Source organism: Hypanus sabinus, chromosome 7 (assembly GCF_030144855.1).
Source record: "Hypanus sabinus isolate sHypSab1 chromosome 7, sHypSab1.hap1, whole genome shotgun sequence".
Lineage (NCBI taxonomy): Eukaryota > Metazoa > Chordata > Chondrichthyes > Myliobatiformes > Dasyatidae > Hypanus > Hypanus sabinus.
In genome coordinates, this window is record NC_082712.1 from 31,698,363 (window position 1) to 31,714,388 (window position 16,026).

The 16,026-nt window shown below is 38.5% G+C and overlaps 1 protein-coding gene across 1 annotated transcript in view; it reads right to left on the minus strand.

Annotated features, from left to right (window-relative positions):
• Nucleotides 1-104: 104 nt before the first annotated feature.
• ufsp2 (ufm1-specific peptidase 2) overlaps nt 105-16,026 on the minus strand; it is a 126,010-nt gene continuing 110,088 nt past the window's right edge. The window contains exons 18-23 of the mRNA XM_059974020.1: nt 13,478-13,621; nt 13,154-13,318; nt 8,757-8,878; nt 6,801-6,877; nt 2,587-2,711; nt 105-751 (exon numbers count right to left, since the gene is read on the minus strand). Of these exons, the coding sequence (XP_059830003.1) occupies nt 668-751; nt 2,587-2,711; nt 6,801-6,877; nt 8,757-8,878; nt 13,154-13,318; nt 13,478-13,621 (717 nt within the window). The 3' untranslated portion in view covers nt 105-667. The remainder of the gene's footprint in view (nt 752-2,586; nt 2,712-6,800; nt 6,878-8,756; nt 8,879-13,153; nt 13,319-13,477; nt 13,622-16,026) is intronic.

Consider the following 16,026-nt stretch of genomic DNA (forward strand, 5'->3'; position numbering starts at 1 on the left):
TCAAAAATGCAATATTTTCAAGGATACTGCTGGACACCTTTTAAGTCTCACACAGCATGAAAAAAAGAACACAGATTTTTTTCTGAAAGAATGGAGCACATGAATAAAAAGTATAACTGTGCTACTTTATTGTATCCCTTCCACTCACACTAAAACTGTTTTAGGAATCAAAAATTGTTCAGTCACATCAACTTCAGCCTTACCAATAAACTAAGTAACATTTTTTATTATCTATATTTTTATTAACACTTAAGTGTGATGCATGGTAATTAAATTTGGTCTACTGAACCAAGTTATGCCCTGCTTATTTTGATGACATTTCATAAAATTTAGTATTTCCTCTGCTTCCACAGTTACAATAATCAGAGAGAACAGCAAGAACCCTTATATAATCATTAAAAGTATAATGAAAGTGAACCTTTTGATAAGTATGTGATCTTAAGTGTCTTAAATTTCTAACATATTGCATATGTTGTACAAGCAATAACACTGAAAACATATTTAGCTGCTTTTTTTATTGCAGTATTTGTAAAACACGTGTATGCAACCCTTGTGTTCTCAGTTGGTCTCAAGTACACACAGGCTGGTGGTTAAGTTCTGCAATTTGAAATTTATGTTCTTTTCCAGCCAAAGTTCCACAACAATAAACACTGAGGCGGCTCTGGCTCTAAACACCCACTGGTCTCTGTGGCAGGCAGAGGTTGTAAGTTTCGCTTGCCACCCAGAAGTCTTCAGATTTCCAATCAACTCCCTGAAATAAAGTAAAAAGTTACTTAAGTGTAAATAAGTTTATTTTTGGATTAACTTATTATCAGAATATGCTTCTTCTGTTAAAATATTCCATTGGCAGCTTCATCTCCTAGCCCTTGTGTTGGTGGGCAATCTCCATCTTCAGTAACTCAGGCTCCATCAAAATCTTTTAGCACAGCCAGAGCCCATCTCCAGAAGAGACAGAATAAATACAAAAAAAAATCTAATTCATGGTTCCTTTCATGCACCAATCCCATGTCTCTTGACTCCCTGGGGTTTCTAAATTCTATCATTTCACTTGCACTTTTTCCCCAAGCTAATAATTTTGTCTTCTCTATAGTGGAGAAACCAAGTACAGAATGGGTAATTGGAGTTCCTGAGTTCAATGAGATCCTCCAGAGGTGCTTTTTTATTCTCCTTCAGATTCCAGCATCTACAATCTTTTCTGTTTGCATTTTAAAATCCATTCCTTTTGTAATAAAATCTAACAAGGAATTTGCCTTCCTATTGAATTCAAACTCAAAAATCTGCAGTAGCTTTTCTGGGCAACATTTAGCATCCTTTTGTTAAATATGGCTGACTGGCATCCAGACTACTAGGTGTACTTTTCAAGTTCAAGTTTAATTATCGTTCAACCATACATGAATATCCATGAATACAGTCAAACAGAACAGCATTAATCTGATGCCAAGGTACAAAACACAGTATCAACAGTCATAAGGCATATATAACACATATAAGATAGCAAACACACGCAGTACATGGTAGTAAAATACAGTCACACACAAAAAATGCAGTCCAAGTCCCTGAATCCATGAATGTTGCAGCAGTCTGCAGTTGAACAAAATATAGCTTGTCTTCTGCTGAGCAAACACTGGGAGCCAGCACTGACCGCAGCATGGACGTCATGCCACGTCATGGACGTCTAGCCCATTATGATCAAGGTCACACAGCTCCCTGCCATCCTCCTCCACCGTTTGCCAATAAACAAATGAATTGTACTTGTGGCATTCCATTCCTCCAATGTCCAAAAGGCAAGAAAAGCGACTAAGATGATCACTCACTGTTAGACTGCACACCACCTTCTTCAACTACTGACGTCTGTGTCACAGGCAGCAACATGATCTGCACAACTCCATATTTACAATCTAGTTTGTACAATGCTTTCTTTGAAACTACACACAAACTTCATAGCTCCCAATTTGTACCCACACCACAGACATCCAAATGCATTTTAATCCACATTGTCTGGTCTGGGATTTATGGCTTTTAGGAACTGATTGTTCAGAGCTGCACTTCAAATGAAATCTATAATTTATACTCAGATCTGAAGACGTGCGCCAAAGTAATTTGCTAAATGTAAATGTACTAAACCGCCCCCCCCCCCAAAAAAATCGCTCTATTAAAGTGAAGCAAAGGCATCTTGTTTTAAAGGAAAATGATACTTGAGAAAACATAAAATCCACTATTTTCTATGATAATGTGAAACAGAATTCCTCAATTTAATGAGTATTACAGCACGGATAACATATCTAATATTTCTTTGCCACAAAATCTCCTTGTTATTTGCAAGAATATCTGAATTGAGGTACACAGGAACAGAAAAAAGTGATTAATTCAGTAAAGGCACGATAGCATGGAATAAAAATTTACCTGATAAATCCATTGAAAACATTGCTTCATCCCTAGATGAAGCCACATTTAAAACATTACAAAAACAAATTGAAAAACTTGCAAGCATAAATTATTTCATTTTTACCATTATCACCATTTATATGATTGTAAATTTTACCCAATTGGAAATATAATTTGCACAGCTGTTTTCCCTTCACATACCTTTTCAACAGCATTGGGCCAATCATCCTCTCCAGTGTAGTGTGTGTCCAAGACAAGGAACTTTGCTACACCAGTCTTTTCATTCCATGCAATTCCCAGAATAATGTGTGCTAAGGTCTCACTACCTGATTTGTAAAGCAAAAGCATTAAAAGTGGCAGGATACAAGTTAGGGAATTCATATGTTAGAAAAACCAGGATTATACAATTTAATACATTTCAAAATAAACAACTGTTTTAAAAAGATAATCATAAAAGTGATTAATATAACTCTTTCCCAAAATTGACTGTTTTACATCCCAAAACCATATGAAAAATAATTCCAAACTGCTTACACTGTATTCTCACTAACCTAAATTGGTTCCTATTTCAGAATAGCTTTGATTTCAAAATTCCGTTACCTTTATATCTCTCCTTGACTTACTTCTCCCCAAAGAAAATGCTTCCAATTCCACAACCCTCTCCAATCACAATGCTGGAAAACAAATTAAACTACAGGTGGTAGAATTTGATGTAAGAAAATAAATGCTGAAAGGGCTTAGCCAGCCAAGCAGAAATGTTGCCAAACAAAAAGAAAAAAAATGGATTGATGCAGAGTCTCAGCTCGAAATGACAGTGATCTGTTCTGTCACCACAGATGCTGAGATGCTCCTGGACCAGCTGAGCTCCTCCAGCAGATTATTTGTTGCCTCAGATTCTATCATTTGCAGTCTCCAAGTAGAAAAAGTGACTGATTCCTCTTTCCAGACTCACACAAAATGCTGGAGGAACTCAGCAGCCCAGGCAGCATCTAGGAAAAGAGTAGAGTCAACATTTCAGGCTGAAACCCTTCGGCAGAACTGGAGAAAAAAAAAGCTCAGCAGTAAATTTAAAAGGTGGGGGGTGGAGGGGAGAGGAGAGAAACACTCCTTCTCCTGTCTTCAACCCTCCTCCTCTTGCTGGACAACCCGCCCTGGTCTTCTGCCTGCTCTGGACCTTTTCATTGCCAACTGCTGATGGGACATCAAATGTCTAGACTTCAACACTTTTCTCTCCTATCTTATTCCAACCTCAATCCTTCTGAACACTCGGTTCTCCACTCCCTCCACACCAATCCTAGTGTCACCATTGTTACGTACCTCGTAACTGGGTGTCAGACCAGCAGAGAAAGAAGACTCTGTTGGACTCTGGTGATACCAAAACTAAAGGTGTTTATTAGCAAACTACACAATACAATATGAAAAATGCAAATATACATATAAAACAAGTTAGCAATAATAAACAAGCTCTATCGATGTCTAGGGGTAAATGATGAATTGTCATAGAAAAGTATAAAGTTCAGTTCATACATGCTGAGGTAGTTTATGGTTGTGTTGAAATCATTGGAGAGAGAGAGAGAGAGAGAGAGTGAGAGATTAGGCAGTTGTGGCAAGCAAACTTTCTGTGGCTTTCTTTAGCCTGTTGTATCGTTGTGGCCATTCAGTTATGACCCCTCCATCCTTCAGCTAGACTATTCTTCTGTGGTGGACTCGTCACTCTGGCATGAGTGGACACACACACACACACACACACACACACACACACACACACACAAGTCCCCACCAGCCTCGCCGTACCACTGTGAGTTTTACTGACCGATCTCCTGGTTCGGTCCCCGAAACCCCCACCTTTCTGTGGGTTCACAACACTCAGTCAGTGTCCACTGGTGTGTCTGAAGGGTGTCTCCCCAGACACCTGTCTTTTATCCCTACTCACGGGGTCTAAGCTATCCATCAACTCTGAATGACTGTGTCCATCACATCAGGTCACTCCTGCTGTCTTCTGAGGAATGTTAACGAGCAAAGGCCTTGTAGTGCAAGATAAATAATCCAGGAAGAGTCAAAATACTGTAAATCAACAGTCTCTCTCTCCCTCTTATCTGTAGCAGATGTTCTTGCCTGTGTTTCTCTCATGAGCAGCATAGCAACATGTAATGGTAATGGTTCGTGGTTCTCGGGGGGGTTGGGAATGGTTAACTCTGCACCCCATTGTCCATCAGGTCTGTTCATCACTCATAACACCATCAAACCCACAAGTAAGGTAGATGCTGTAGTAGTCTGGTGTACTGACCTCTACATTGCTGAGGCCCAGCGCCAACTCTGACACCTCCTCTTATTCACCCTTTGAACCGGACCCGACTAAGGAACACCAGGCCATTATCTCCCACACCATCATCAACCTTATTGACTTTGGGGACCTCCCAACCACCTCCACCAACCTCATAGTTCACGGACCCCACACCTCACATTTCTACCTCCTACCCAAGATCCACAAACCGGCTTGTCCAGGTAGACCTATTGTTTCAGCTTGTTCCTGCCCCACTGAGCTCATATCTGCATACCTGGACTATGTTTTATCCCTAGTTCAGTCCCTTCCTACCTACATCTGTGACACTTCACACGATCTGGATCTTTTCAATAATTTCAGGTTCCCTGGCCCCCAACATCTTATTTTTACAATGGATGACCAGTTCCTCTACACCTCTATCCCTCACCAGAAGGCCTCAAAGCTCTCCATTTTTTTCTGGACACCAGACCTAACCAGTTCCCCTCCACCACCACTCTCCTCTGCCCTTGTCTTTACTCTAAATAATTTCTCCTTTGGCTCTCCCACTTCCTTCAGCTGTCTTCTTTGGAGACAGCATATCCACTAATATCTATTATAAATGCATGGCCTCTCAAAACTACCTGGACTATACCTCTTCCCACCTTGTAAAAATGCCACCCCCTTCTCTCAATTCCTCTGCCTTCGTCGCATCTGCTCTCAGGATGAGGCTTTTCTTTCTAGAGTGAAGGAGATATGCTCCTTTTTCAAAGAAGGGGGCCTCCCTTCCTCCACCAAAGCTGCCCTCAACCGCATCTCTTCCATTTCATGCATGTCTGCTCTTACCCTATCCTCCCTCTGCTCTACTAAGGATCTTATCCTCACCTACCACCCCACCAGCCTCTGTGCCCAGCATATAATTCTCCAAAACTTCTGCCATCTCCACCAGGATCCCACCACCAAGCACACCTTTACCCTCCCCCCCCCACTTTCTGCAGGGATCGTTCCCTACACAACTCCCTTGACCATTAGTCTCTCCCCACTGATGTCCCTCCTGGCACTTATCTTTGCAAGTGGAACAAATGCTACACCTCCTCTCCAACAACCATTCAGGGTGCTAAGCAGTCCTTCCAGGTGAAGCAACACTTCACCTGGAGTCCGTTGGTGTCAGATACAGTGTCTGATGCTCCCGGTGTAGCCTCCTGTATATCAGTGAGGCCCGACGTAGATTGGGAGATCGCTTCGCTGAGCACCTACCCTCTGTCCACTAGAAAAAGCAGGAGCTCCCAGTGGCCATAATTTTAATTCCACTTCCTTTTCCCATTCTGATGTGTTTATCCATTGTCGTGATGAGGCCACACTTAGGTTGGAGGAACAACACCTTATATTCCAATTGGGTAGTTTCCAACCTGATGACATGAACATTGATTTCTCAAACTTTGGCACTGCCCCCCCCCCCCCCCCCCAGCTTCACTATTTCCCATCCCCTTTTCCCTCTCTCACCTTATCTCCTTGCCTGCCCACTGCCTCACTCTGGTGCTCCTTCCCCCTTTTCTCCCCCTTCAGGTTTCACCGATCAGCTTGCGTTTCACTCTCCCCTCTCCCCACCTTTCAAATCTACTATTCAGCATTATTCTCCTCCAGTCCTGCTGAAGGGTTTCAGCCCGGAACTTTGACTGTACCATTTTCCTAGATGATGCCTGGCTTGCTGAGTTCCTCCAGCATTTTGTGTGTTGCTTGCATTTCCAGCATCTGCAGATTTTCCCTTGTTTGTGATTGGATATCTTTCCATAGATGCCATTTGATTGGCCAAGGTCTTGCAGCATTTTGCTATTATCTGAAGTCTTTATGATCTTGCAATTAGGCATTTTCAGTTATTTACTAATCCATTACTAATACTTGCTTCAAGAGTCAAAACACCAAAAATAATCAGTTTTTAATTTTTAATTTCTTATGTCTAATTTTCTACCGAGAAATGTTAAAATGATTGTTAATTTGGATCTTTCTTTTGAGATCACTAAAAACTTTGCAAATATGCAATGTGCAGATGAGCCAGAATATTTAATTATATTCTAGATAAGTCTTAAATTATACAACTACCAGAATTAAAAGTTCATGCTAGAAGGCAATTGTAAGAATGAAATGATAAACTTACCAGCCATAACTGGAGATCCTTGCACATCGAAATGCTCAGAAAGTTCCCTGGCGTTCAAAGCAAACTCAGAACCTTGTCTGTAAGAGATTTATTTCAATTTTGGCATTAAATCAATAACAAAAGTCATTCATATCTGCTTTAGACTCTATCATACAAGAAATCCCAACACAAAAGAGTGTAGATAAATATGTGAGGGAAATTAAATTTTCTTGACTAGTTTCTGTACATTTCAACTAAAAGTTTTTTTTTGTTTAAATAAAGTGTTAGGTTCATTCAATATTAAGTGAAGTATACAAGTAGCCAGATTAAACTATCTAAACTTAGATGAGTAATTGGGGGCAACATTTTCCTCTCATACCAACATTCACTGTGTGGCTACCAGTTGAATAAATGCATGACTATTGAAAAGCACAGATTAGAACCTTATATGGACCAACATACAAATAGAGGAGATACAAAACCAGTCCTAGACTGGATAAAAACACAGGATTCCAATAACTCAGTGTCACTGTATAAAGTGCAAACATGGAGAAAGAAAGAGCAATTGTGTTTGGATTCCAGGCCCCTGCTGTAAATAGGCTCACTTGAGATTAACAATTGTAAAAGAGGAAGAAATTAGTTGAAAAAAAGATGACCTTCCATTCTCCATCCAGTGATCCAATCAAAATAAAATATATTGCATGACACTTGGTGAGTACAGAAATTAAGAGTCAAAAGAGATTGCCAAAAAAAAAACCCCTAAAATGTCAGAAGAATTCAGTGGATCAAGCAGGACATGTGGAATGGTCAGTGTTATGGGTTGGGACCCTTCAAAGAAATGCAAGTACAGCTGTTAGTTGATATTAAGGTGAGTGGTTGGCCACATTCACATATTTTGTTAATTGATTGCGATGCAAAGGAGTCACTGCAATCAGGGACATATATTGGAGCATTATTATCTGCTTGGAGGGGAAAAAAACAAGTGAGTGTTGAGTTCACAATGATTTACACTTATATTTGGTAACATTAATGCAATAACTGAACAAGATAGAACCCAAAAAGTAAAATAATTAATCCAGATTTGTAATATTGACAAAGAAGACCTAAAGTTTTGAGAACTGAATGAAGGCAACTTTTGTAAAATATCCCAGACATGATTGGATGAGGATTTCTAGGGATAAAGGGAAAAAGATACAACAAAAATTGAAGTTGTCAATAACAGCAAGTTGAGGACAGAGTAACTATTGGCAAGTTGGAATTTATGAAGAGTTTTGCCTGGGAAGATAGTCTTGTATTGAGTCAGCAGTAGGACTAGACCAGCCACAAAAAAATAATTGGATATAAAACAAGTTTGGAAACAGAATAAGCTAGTTCAGAGGCTAACAACTCAACGGGTACAAGAAGCTGCAAAGGACCAGAGGTAAATTGAGTGGATAAAACTTTACCGCTGGGAGGTCAATGTGAGCTTACCATTCTGGGTTCAAGAAAAAACAAATCATAATATTTACTTGCAGAACACTGACAGATTTTGGTGTTTCCACAGAGCACTAAAATTTAGTGAACAGATGCTAAAGTCATGTTTCAGTTTCACTAGTGCTCGATGATTTAAGCATGTCTGGTACTAAAATTCAGTAAGAGTATATAGGCATCTGAAATAGTACAGTTGAAGAAAATAAAAATGTCACAACAGTAAAAATTATATTACAAAGAAAGACTATATAACCTTTGCATACATTTCCTAAGGGTTTCAAAATTTAGTCAAACTAAATGAAGTGTTTAAATTCTAGCAGAATCAAACAATGCTGATGCAGTAACTCCACTCTTTAGTTCTGAAACAATGTGGCTATTAGATATTAAGTGATATTCATAAGTTAAAGAAAGTTATTACAAAAAGTTAAAGCAGAGTAGTTGAGCAGGTAAGATGATGTGTGTAATTTGATATATTTGGAAAAGATTTTACTTTGTTAATTTTCTTACTGGATGCTCAAGATCTTCGATGTAATATTCATTGTATTTAAAACTGCTTGTATCTCAAAAGATCCAATCCATTCTGATGATCCCACAAAATCAGGAGGTTTCTCTCCAGCCTCTACCAATCTCTGAAAATGTAAATATAGACAATTTATATCAATACAATACTTGAAAGAAACATTTATTAAAAAGGCATTTACTTATCGTTTCAACCGCAACAGAAAAACAGTTACAGCCTTATCACTGATGTCTCATTACACCAATCACAAGACCTGTTCGATTCTGTCATTGCAATAAAAGATTTGACAAGCATGGAAATTCAGTGCAAAGGAGAACAGAGGTGCTTCTTAGAAGGTAATTATTTGCCAATTAAACTAGCAAATCAGCCCAAGGATAGGTATGTATTGACCCAAGAACGTTTCTGATTTTAATTCATCTCAAGAAGCACATCAGGAATGTTACATTGAATTCTGATTCTGTGCCTTGTAGGAAAGACAAGCTGCCCTGCACAAACACAAGTACACTAATTAAAGACTCCTGCCCTGCACAAACACAAGTACACTAATTATCATTAAGTGGAAGATATCAAGATCCAGATTTTGGATCAGAAGCAAGAGCTAGCACCTTTACAATGTATCAGCCAGATTGAGTGTTAGTAGTTCGCAATATGCTAACACCCTACAACCAGGCCTTCCAAAAATACATCATTAATTGATGATAAATAATAAATTAGTATTCATTTCTGAATCCTGGAAGCAATAGCAATAGCAATAGTTCCTCATGGAACAACAGCCAATATCAAGTTGTATATCAGCTTTATGGAGAAGAGTTAGGAAGGAAATGGGGAGCTACATTCATAAGGGATTCAATAGTTAGGGTATCTGTGGCCACAAAATGTTAATCCAAGTTTGCATAAAGCCTCCATGGGGCGTAGGTGAAGGCAAAAATCAATGGCTGGTACAAATCAATACATGACTGCAGTGATGGTGCAGGAAACTTCAGATTATTTGGAAAGATGGCATCTACACCAGATGGATTGGTTGCATTCCAACAGGTGGTAAAACCTGCAGGTATAATTCTTGCACAGAGGTTTGTGAATGCCATTGGAGAGTTTACTTGGCCGGAAAGTGGCCAAGTGACAAGAAGCTACCCAAACAGTAAATGCTCCTAAAAAAGGTAGGATGAGAAAGGGAAGAAGGGAAATGAAAAGACAATTATACATAACAAGATTCTTCAGGTCACATTATTTTTACAACTGTAGCAAGGTTCAATGCATAAAATGTAAAATCAAATGTAAAATCAGTCTCTAGCCGCTATGACTGATCAGCTGCTGTGTACAATATCTGAAATGTATGTGAGAAGTACTAAATCTGTGAGGGTGAAATGAAGAATTAAACATTGAGGAGATTGTTGGGAAGTAGAGTAAGGTTTCAGTTTTTATTTTGGTTCAGTTCAGGATTTTTTAAACAAGTGTTTGACAAGATTATTGTATTTCTGTTATCAAAAACCATTAAGTGCATTGACAATTTTTCTAAGTAACAATGGAGCAAAGTGCAGAAAACCCAGAAGCATGCATCTCAAGGCTTTTATTGACATAATGGCCACATGTTCATTACTCACTGCACTTCTGGTGTATCACAAATCATTCCCAAAACCCTTTGTAACCTCTGTCGATTTTACAGCAGGTATTTGCCAGAGTTCTCACTGTAAGGCTTCATTGTGAAACAGCTCAACAAGGAATCTATTCTCTTGATTCATCAGTGTCCCTCTCAATGCATCATCACCCCAATTCATGATAACATTCTCCTCTTCCTCAATGTTTTGCTTCATTGACATCATAACACTCCAAAATCTGAGACTAGATTTTTAAAATTGTATTTGTGATACAATGCATAACTGCTCAGAAAGCTGCCAAATAATTTTGCTAATAACTACAAAAATGACAACTAGACATTTATATGATGCAACTGGCACAGGTTATACAGTACATATGTAAACACCATTCAGAGATTTTTGTTTTAAGAAAAAGTGTATCAAGTATAGTTGAACACTATGCAATAAGTACCACAACTCTTTTTTGATTTAATATCAAAGGGTTATTATTATTGAAGCAGCTTTAGATAACTGGCCCTAATACACGATCCTGGTCTCCAAATAGATAATCATCTTCTTTGTTCTAAGTATCAGTTAGTCATTTCAGTTGCTCCCTGCTTCCCACCCCCGGCACCCTGCAACAAGAATAGAATGAGGGTGCAGGTGAATGGTCCCTGTAAGTGTCATCTATTGTTGGGCAGATGCCATTTGAAACTGATAAATGTCAATTCATCTTACCACTTTGTTTGGCTGACAACAGAGCCTTGGGCACTAGGTACTCTTTTTTTTTGTCAACAGAGGATACCTGGGCAATTTTTTTGCAACAGCAGTGGAACTGCTTCGCAAAAGAAACAGTTTGATCTAGAGCATAGTTCTTAAATATACCATTCCAGACACCGCAGGAATCCATATTCTATGCTGCATCTACTGCAGAGTGGTTTCTAGACAATCATTTACAAGCTGGAGATTGAAGTTGCAATGGTGATGCTTGCAGGAAGAGACTGAAGATTGATCCAATCAGCACTTTGGGCTGAAGATGATTGTAAATCATTTGGTATAGAGGGAGCCACTGCACAGGATTGGAAAAACCTGCACAAAGTTGTAAACTCAGCCAACTCCATCATGGGCATTATCCTCCCCAGCATCAAGAGCAACTTCAAAGAGCGATGCCTCAAAAAGGCAGCATCCATCATTAAGGACCCCACATCTAGTACATACCCTCTTCTCATTGTTACCATCAAGGAAGAGATACAGGAGCCTGAAGACACACACTCAATGTTTCAGAAACAGCTTCTTCCCCTCCGACAGTGAACCCATGAACACCACCTCTCTATTTTCTATTTTTCCCCTTCCTTTTTTTGCACTACTTATTCAAATCCTGATACCATATGCCCATAATTCTATGCACTTCTTAAATCGATGATATTCGTAGAGACTTCATCATTAGGGTGGTTGCTAAATTATATGCTATTATGGATAACTGTATGTTGCAATACCACAGATTCAGCATCATAAATAGCAGGTCCTGAATTCCAGGAGCATTCAGCAGGTTAGTCCTTCATTTGATTATGTACCTGTACTTTGATGCAGTACTAACAACCATCTCATTAATTAGGTGATTCTTTGTGCAGGTTTATAACGACACAACATTTGACCATAGACAGTATCACATCTGAATAAAATCACACTTTCACCTTGCTTTTATAGATGCACATATTGCATGTGAGAAGGTAAATAAATTTCCGGATAAATATGTTCAATTACCCCTTCTTCACCAAGAAAATTAATTTTATACTTCCCTGCTGCAAATATGCAACTGTGCTTATATCAGAATCTTTTGATTGTTCAGTGTTCGGGGCAGAGCCAAATTTTGCTAATTTTAATCAAATGAATTTGATATGTGAGCAATTCCACCTTGTCTCATGCTCCTGCCAATGAAACTGCTTCACATTGAGTTTTACTTTAAGATAACATACAATGATTAAATGACAACCACCAACAGAGATTAAGAGAGCTCTGTGATACCACACACCAAGTCTATTATCTCTGACAAAATTGGGCATTGCCTTTAATTGCTGCAACCTTGTTGCAAAATTAGAATAATTTCACAGTTATCTATTTATTGACACATTGGAGTTTCAATCATGCAGTGATAAAGGGAAGAAATTCTTTACTCCAAGTGAATTTATCATATTATCTTTCAATATCATTGAATAGTTTTGGAAAAAATGTCTTCATAACTACTTTTACATATTCTAGCACAAAAACATACAGTAATACATCATAGGAATAGGCCCTTTGGTGACCCATGTCTATGTTAACCATGATGCCAAACTCAACTAATGCCATCTACCCTTGCACAATGTCTGTATCTGTTTATTCCCTGACATTAAAATCTCGCTATGATTTTTGGGTAGGAAGTACAACAGCCAATTTGCATATTGCACAAATAATAATGTGTTTTTAACATCTAGATAATCTGAATCTGTTTCTTCCAACTCTTCTTCAAAATAGTGTATAGAATCTTTTACAACTACGAGAACAGATAGGGCTTGGTTTGATATCCTCCGGAGAAAAGTACATTCCTGCACTAGAGCATAAATCTAATGGTGTCCCATGTTTCTCCCGTACTGGCACTTGGACCATGACTGTTTTTGATTCAAAGATGAGTGCCACACACAAAATCACAACTAACACAAACATTAAATAAAAATGTAAGCATTTTGTTGTACCAGGATTCCTGGTTAATAAATCCAAAAGCACAAATAAAAATGAAAAAAAGAATGCCCTTCAGAGGGATTTTCTCATACCTTTTGGATTTCCTCATGAGATGGAATATCGATGTTGAGATATCCCTGAAATTTGTACCAGGAAATGATGGTTTGCAAAGCACGATACGCACAACCCCATCCACTGTCATTTATATTATCCTGTACATAATGATGGTAGTTGTATGAACCATGCACCAGATGAACCTATTCATAAACAAAATATATTTGTTTAAAAGTGCAAAATATCCAGTGAAGTTATGTTTTACAAATGATTTAGACAACATTACATTATTTGTAATTGCATGAATGTTTATGTAGTTTTTTTGACACACACAGCATGTAGATATATATTTAGATATGCACCTGGAATTCTTCAGCATCAGGAAGAAAAATGTACTTGTGTATATTTCTCAGATACTTATTCATCAGCTCTTGATTTGGAAAATCATAAGCCATAGTACGCCGAAAGTAGGGCTTATTATCAAGACCAAGTAACTCATGCAGCTCCTACAAAAATCAGATATTTAATTCGTTAATAGACTTGCATTAATTCTACTGTGTAATAAATGCACTATTATAGATCTGTAAACACTAATTTTAATACAAGTTTCTTAGTCAATTGAAGATCAAGTTATTTAACGTAGAAAATTTTTGTACTCAAATTAATTGCGCTCCTTTCTCCAATCCTAGACTATAATCAGCATTATGGTACAACAAAAAAAAAATTATTCTAACTATTCAGAAGGTCATACAATATCCACAGGAGTGAAGCACAGATGACAGTCCTGGTGAAGGATTCTTAATCAGAATTGGAAAAGGGAGAAATCAAACATTTTAAGTTACACAAGAGATTTTACAGATGCTAGAAATCCAAAATTTAAGTTCAATTTCAATACATATATGTCACCATATACAGCTCTGGGCTTCATTTACTTGAGAGCATACTCAATAAATCCAATAACCACAACAATCAATGGAAGACCTACACAAACTGGATGTATAACCAGTGTGCAAAAGAAAACAAACTGCACAAATACAAAAATAATATTAATAAATAAATAAGCAATAAAAATTGAGAACATGAGATGAAGAAGAGTCCTTGACAGCGAGTCCATGGGTTGAAGGAACAGTTCAGTGATCGGGCAAGTGATGTTGAGTGATGTTATCTCCTTTAGTTCAAGAATCTGATGATTGAGGGGTAATAACTATTCCTGAACCTGGTGGTGTGAGTCTTGAGGCTCCTGTATCATTTTCCGAATGGCAGCAGTGAGAAGAGAGCATGACCTGTGTGAGGAGGATCTGTGATGATGGATGCTGCTTTCGTGTGACAACATTCCTTGTAGTGGTGGGGAGGGCTTTACCTGTAATGGACTGGGCCCTATCCAACACTTCTTGTAAGATTTTACATTAGTATTTCCATATCAAGCTGTGATTCAGCTAGTCAATATACTCTCCACTGCACATATATAAAAGTTTGTCAAAGTTTTAAATGTCATGCTAAATCTTTACAAACTCCTAAGGAAGTAGCCGTGCTTTCTTCTCAATTGCACTTAAGTGCTGGGCCCAGGACAGATCCTCTGAAATTATTATACTGAGGAGTTTAAAGTTGTTGATCCTCTCCCCTTCTTATTCCCCAGATGATGACTGGCTCATGGACTTCCCTGTTTCCTCCTCCTGAAATCAATAATTAGTTTGTTGCTCTTGGTGACATTGAGTAAGAGGTTGTTGGTATGGCACCAGTCAGACAGATTTTCAATCTTCCTTCTATATGCTGATTCGTCACCACCATTGATTTGGCATAAAACATTGTCACCAAACTTGTGTAGCCACAGTCATAAATGTAAAGTGAGTAGAGCAGGTGGCTAAGCTTGCAGCATTATGCTGCATTTGTGCTGATGGAGATTGTGGGGGAGATGTCAATCTGAACAAACTGAAGTCTGCAAGTGAGGAAATTGAGGATCCAATTGCACAAGGTGGAATTGTGGCCAAAGTCTTGAAGCTTACTGATTGGTATTAAGGGGATGATAGTATTGAATGCCAATAAAGAGCATTCTGATGTATGCACCTTTGCAGTCTAGATGTTCCAGGATGAGATGGCATCTGCTGGGAACCTGTTGCTTCAGTAGGCAAATTGCAACGAATGCAAGTCGCTTCTCAGGCAGGAGTTGGTATGTTTTATCATTAACCTCTCAAAAACACTTCATTACCATGGATGTAAATGCTACTGGGCAACAGTCATTAAAGATGCTCACACTCGGCCTCAGACTGAAATCACAGGATCATTAGGTGCTGTGGGAGTTTGTGGTGGCTCCTCCATGTCTTAGCAGTCAAAGCGAGCATAGAAAGCACTGAACTTACCTGGAAGTGAATCCGTTATCCAGAATAAAACAAAATGCCGGAGAAACAGCACATTTTAATTTGCAGAAGGTGAGTGTTAGAAAGAGCAAAGAAAAAAATCTGCAAACCTGCAATGATCAATTAGAAACAAAGCAAAATAAATGGAAACAAGAGAGACACAGACAAAAACTAACTTGTGGCTACCCGGAAATGTTAAATAATAAAAATTTAGAAGCCAAAGTGTAAACTTCACTGCATAGCTTGCACCTGTGTAAGTCGCAACTAAGTACAAGACCTACACACCCCTAACCTTTCCATAATATGGCTTTTAATTTCAACTTTCTGGAAAAATCCCATCCTTGAACAAATCATGTGAGTGAACTGCATTAGAAAACTTGCAGATTCCTCACTTAGAAAGCTTGCAAAGCTTGAAGGATGCCAGGAATAGGATGGGAGGGAAGTTGAAAGGCCAGCTCAACAACAGTTTTGGAGCAGAGTGGTGGGGTTGGGCCACCATTCAAAACAATGTAGCAAATTAAATACAGTCCTAGTAAAATGTCATGACTGTGCGTGTG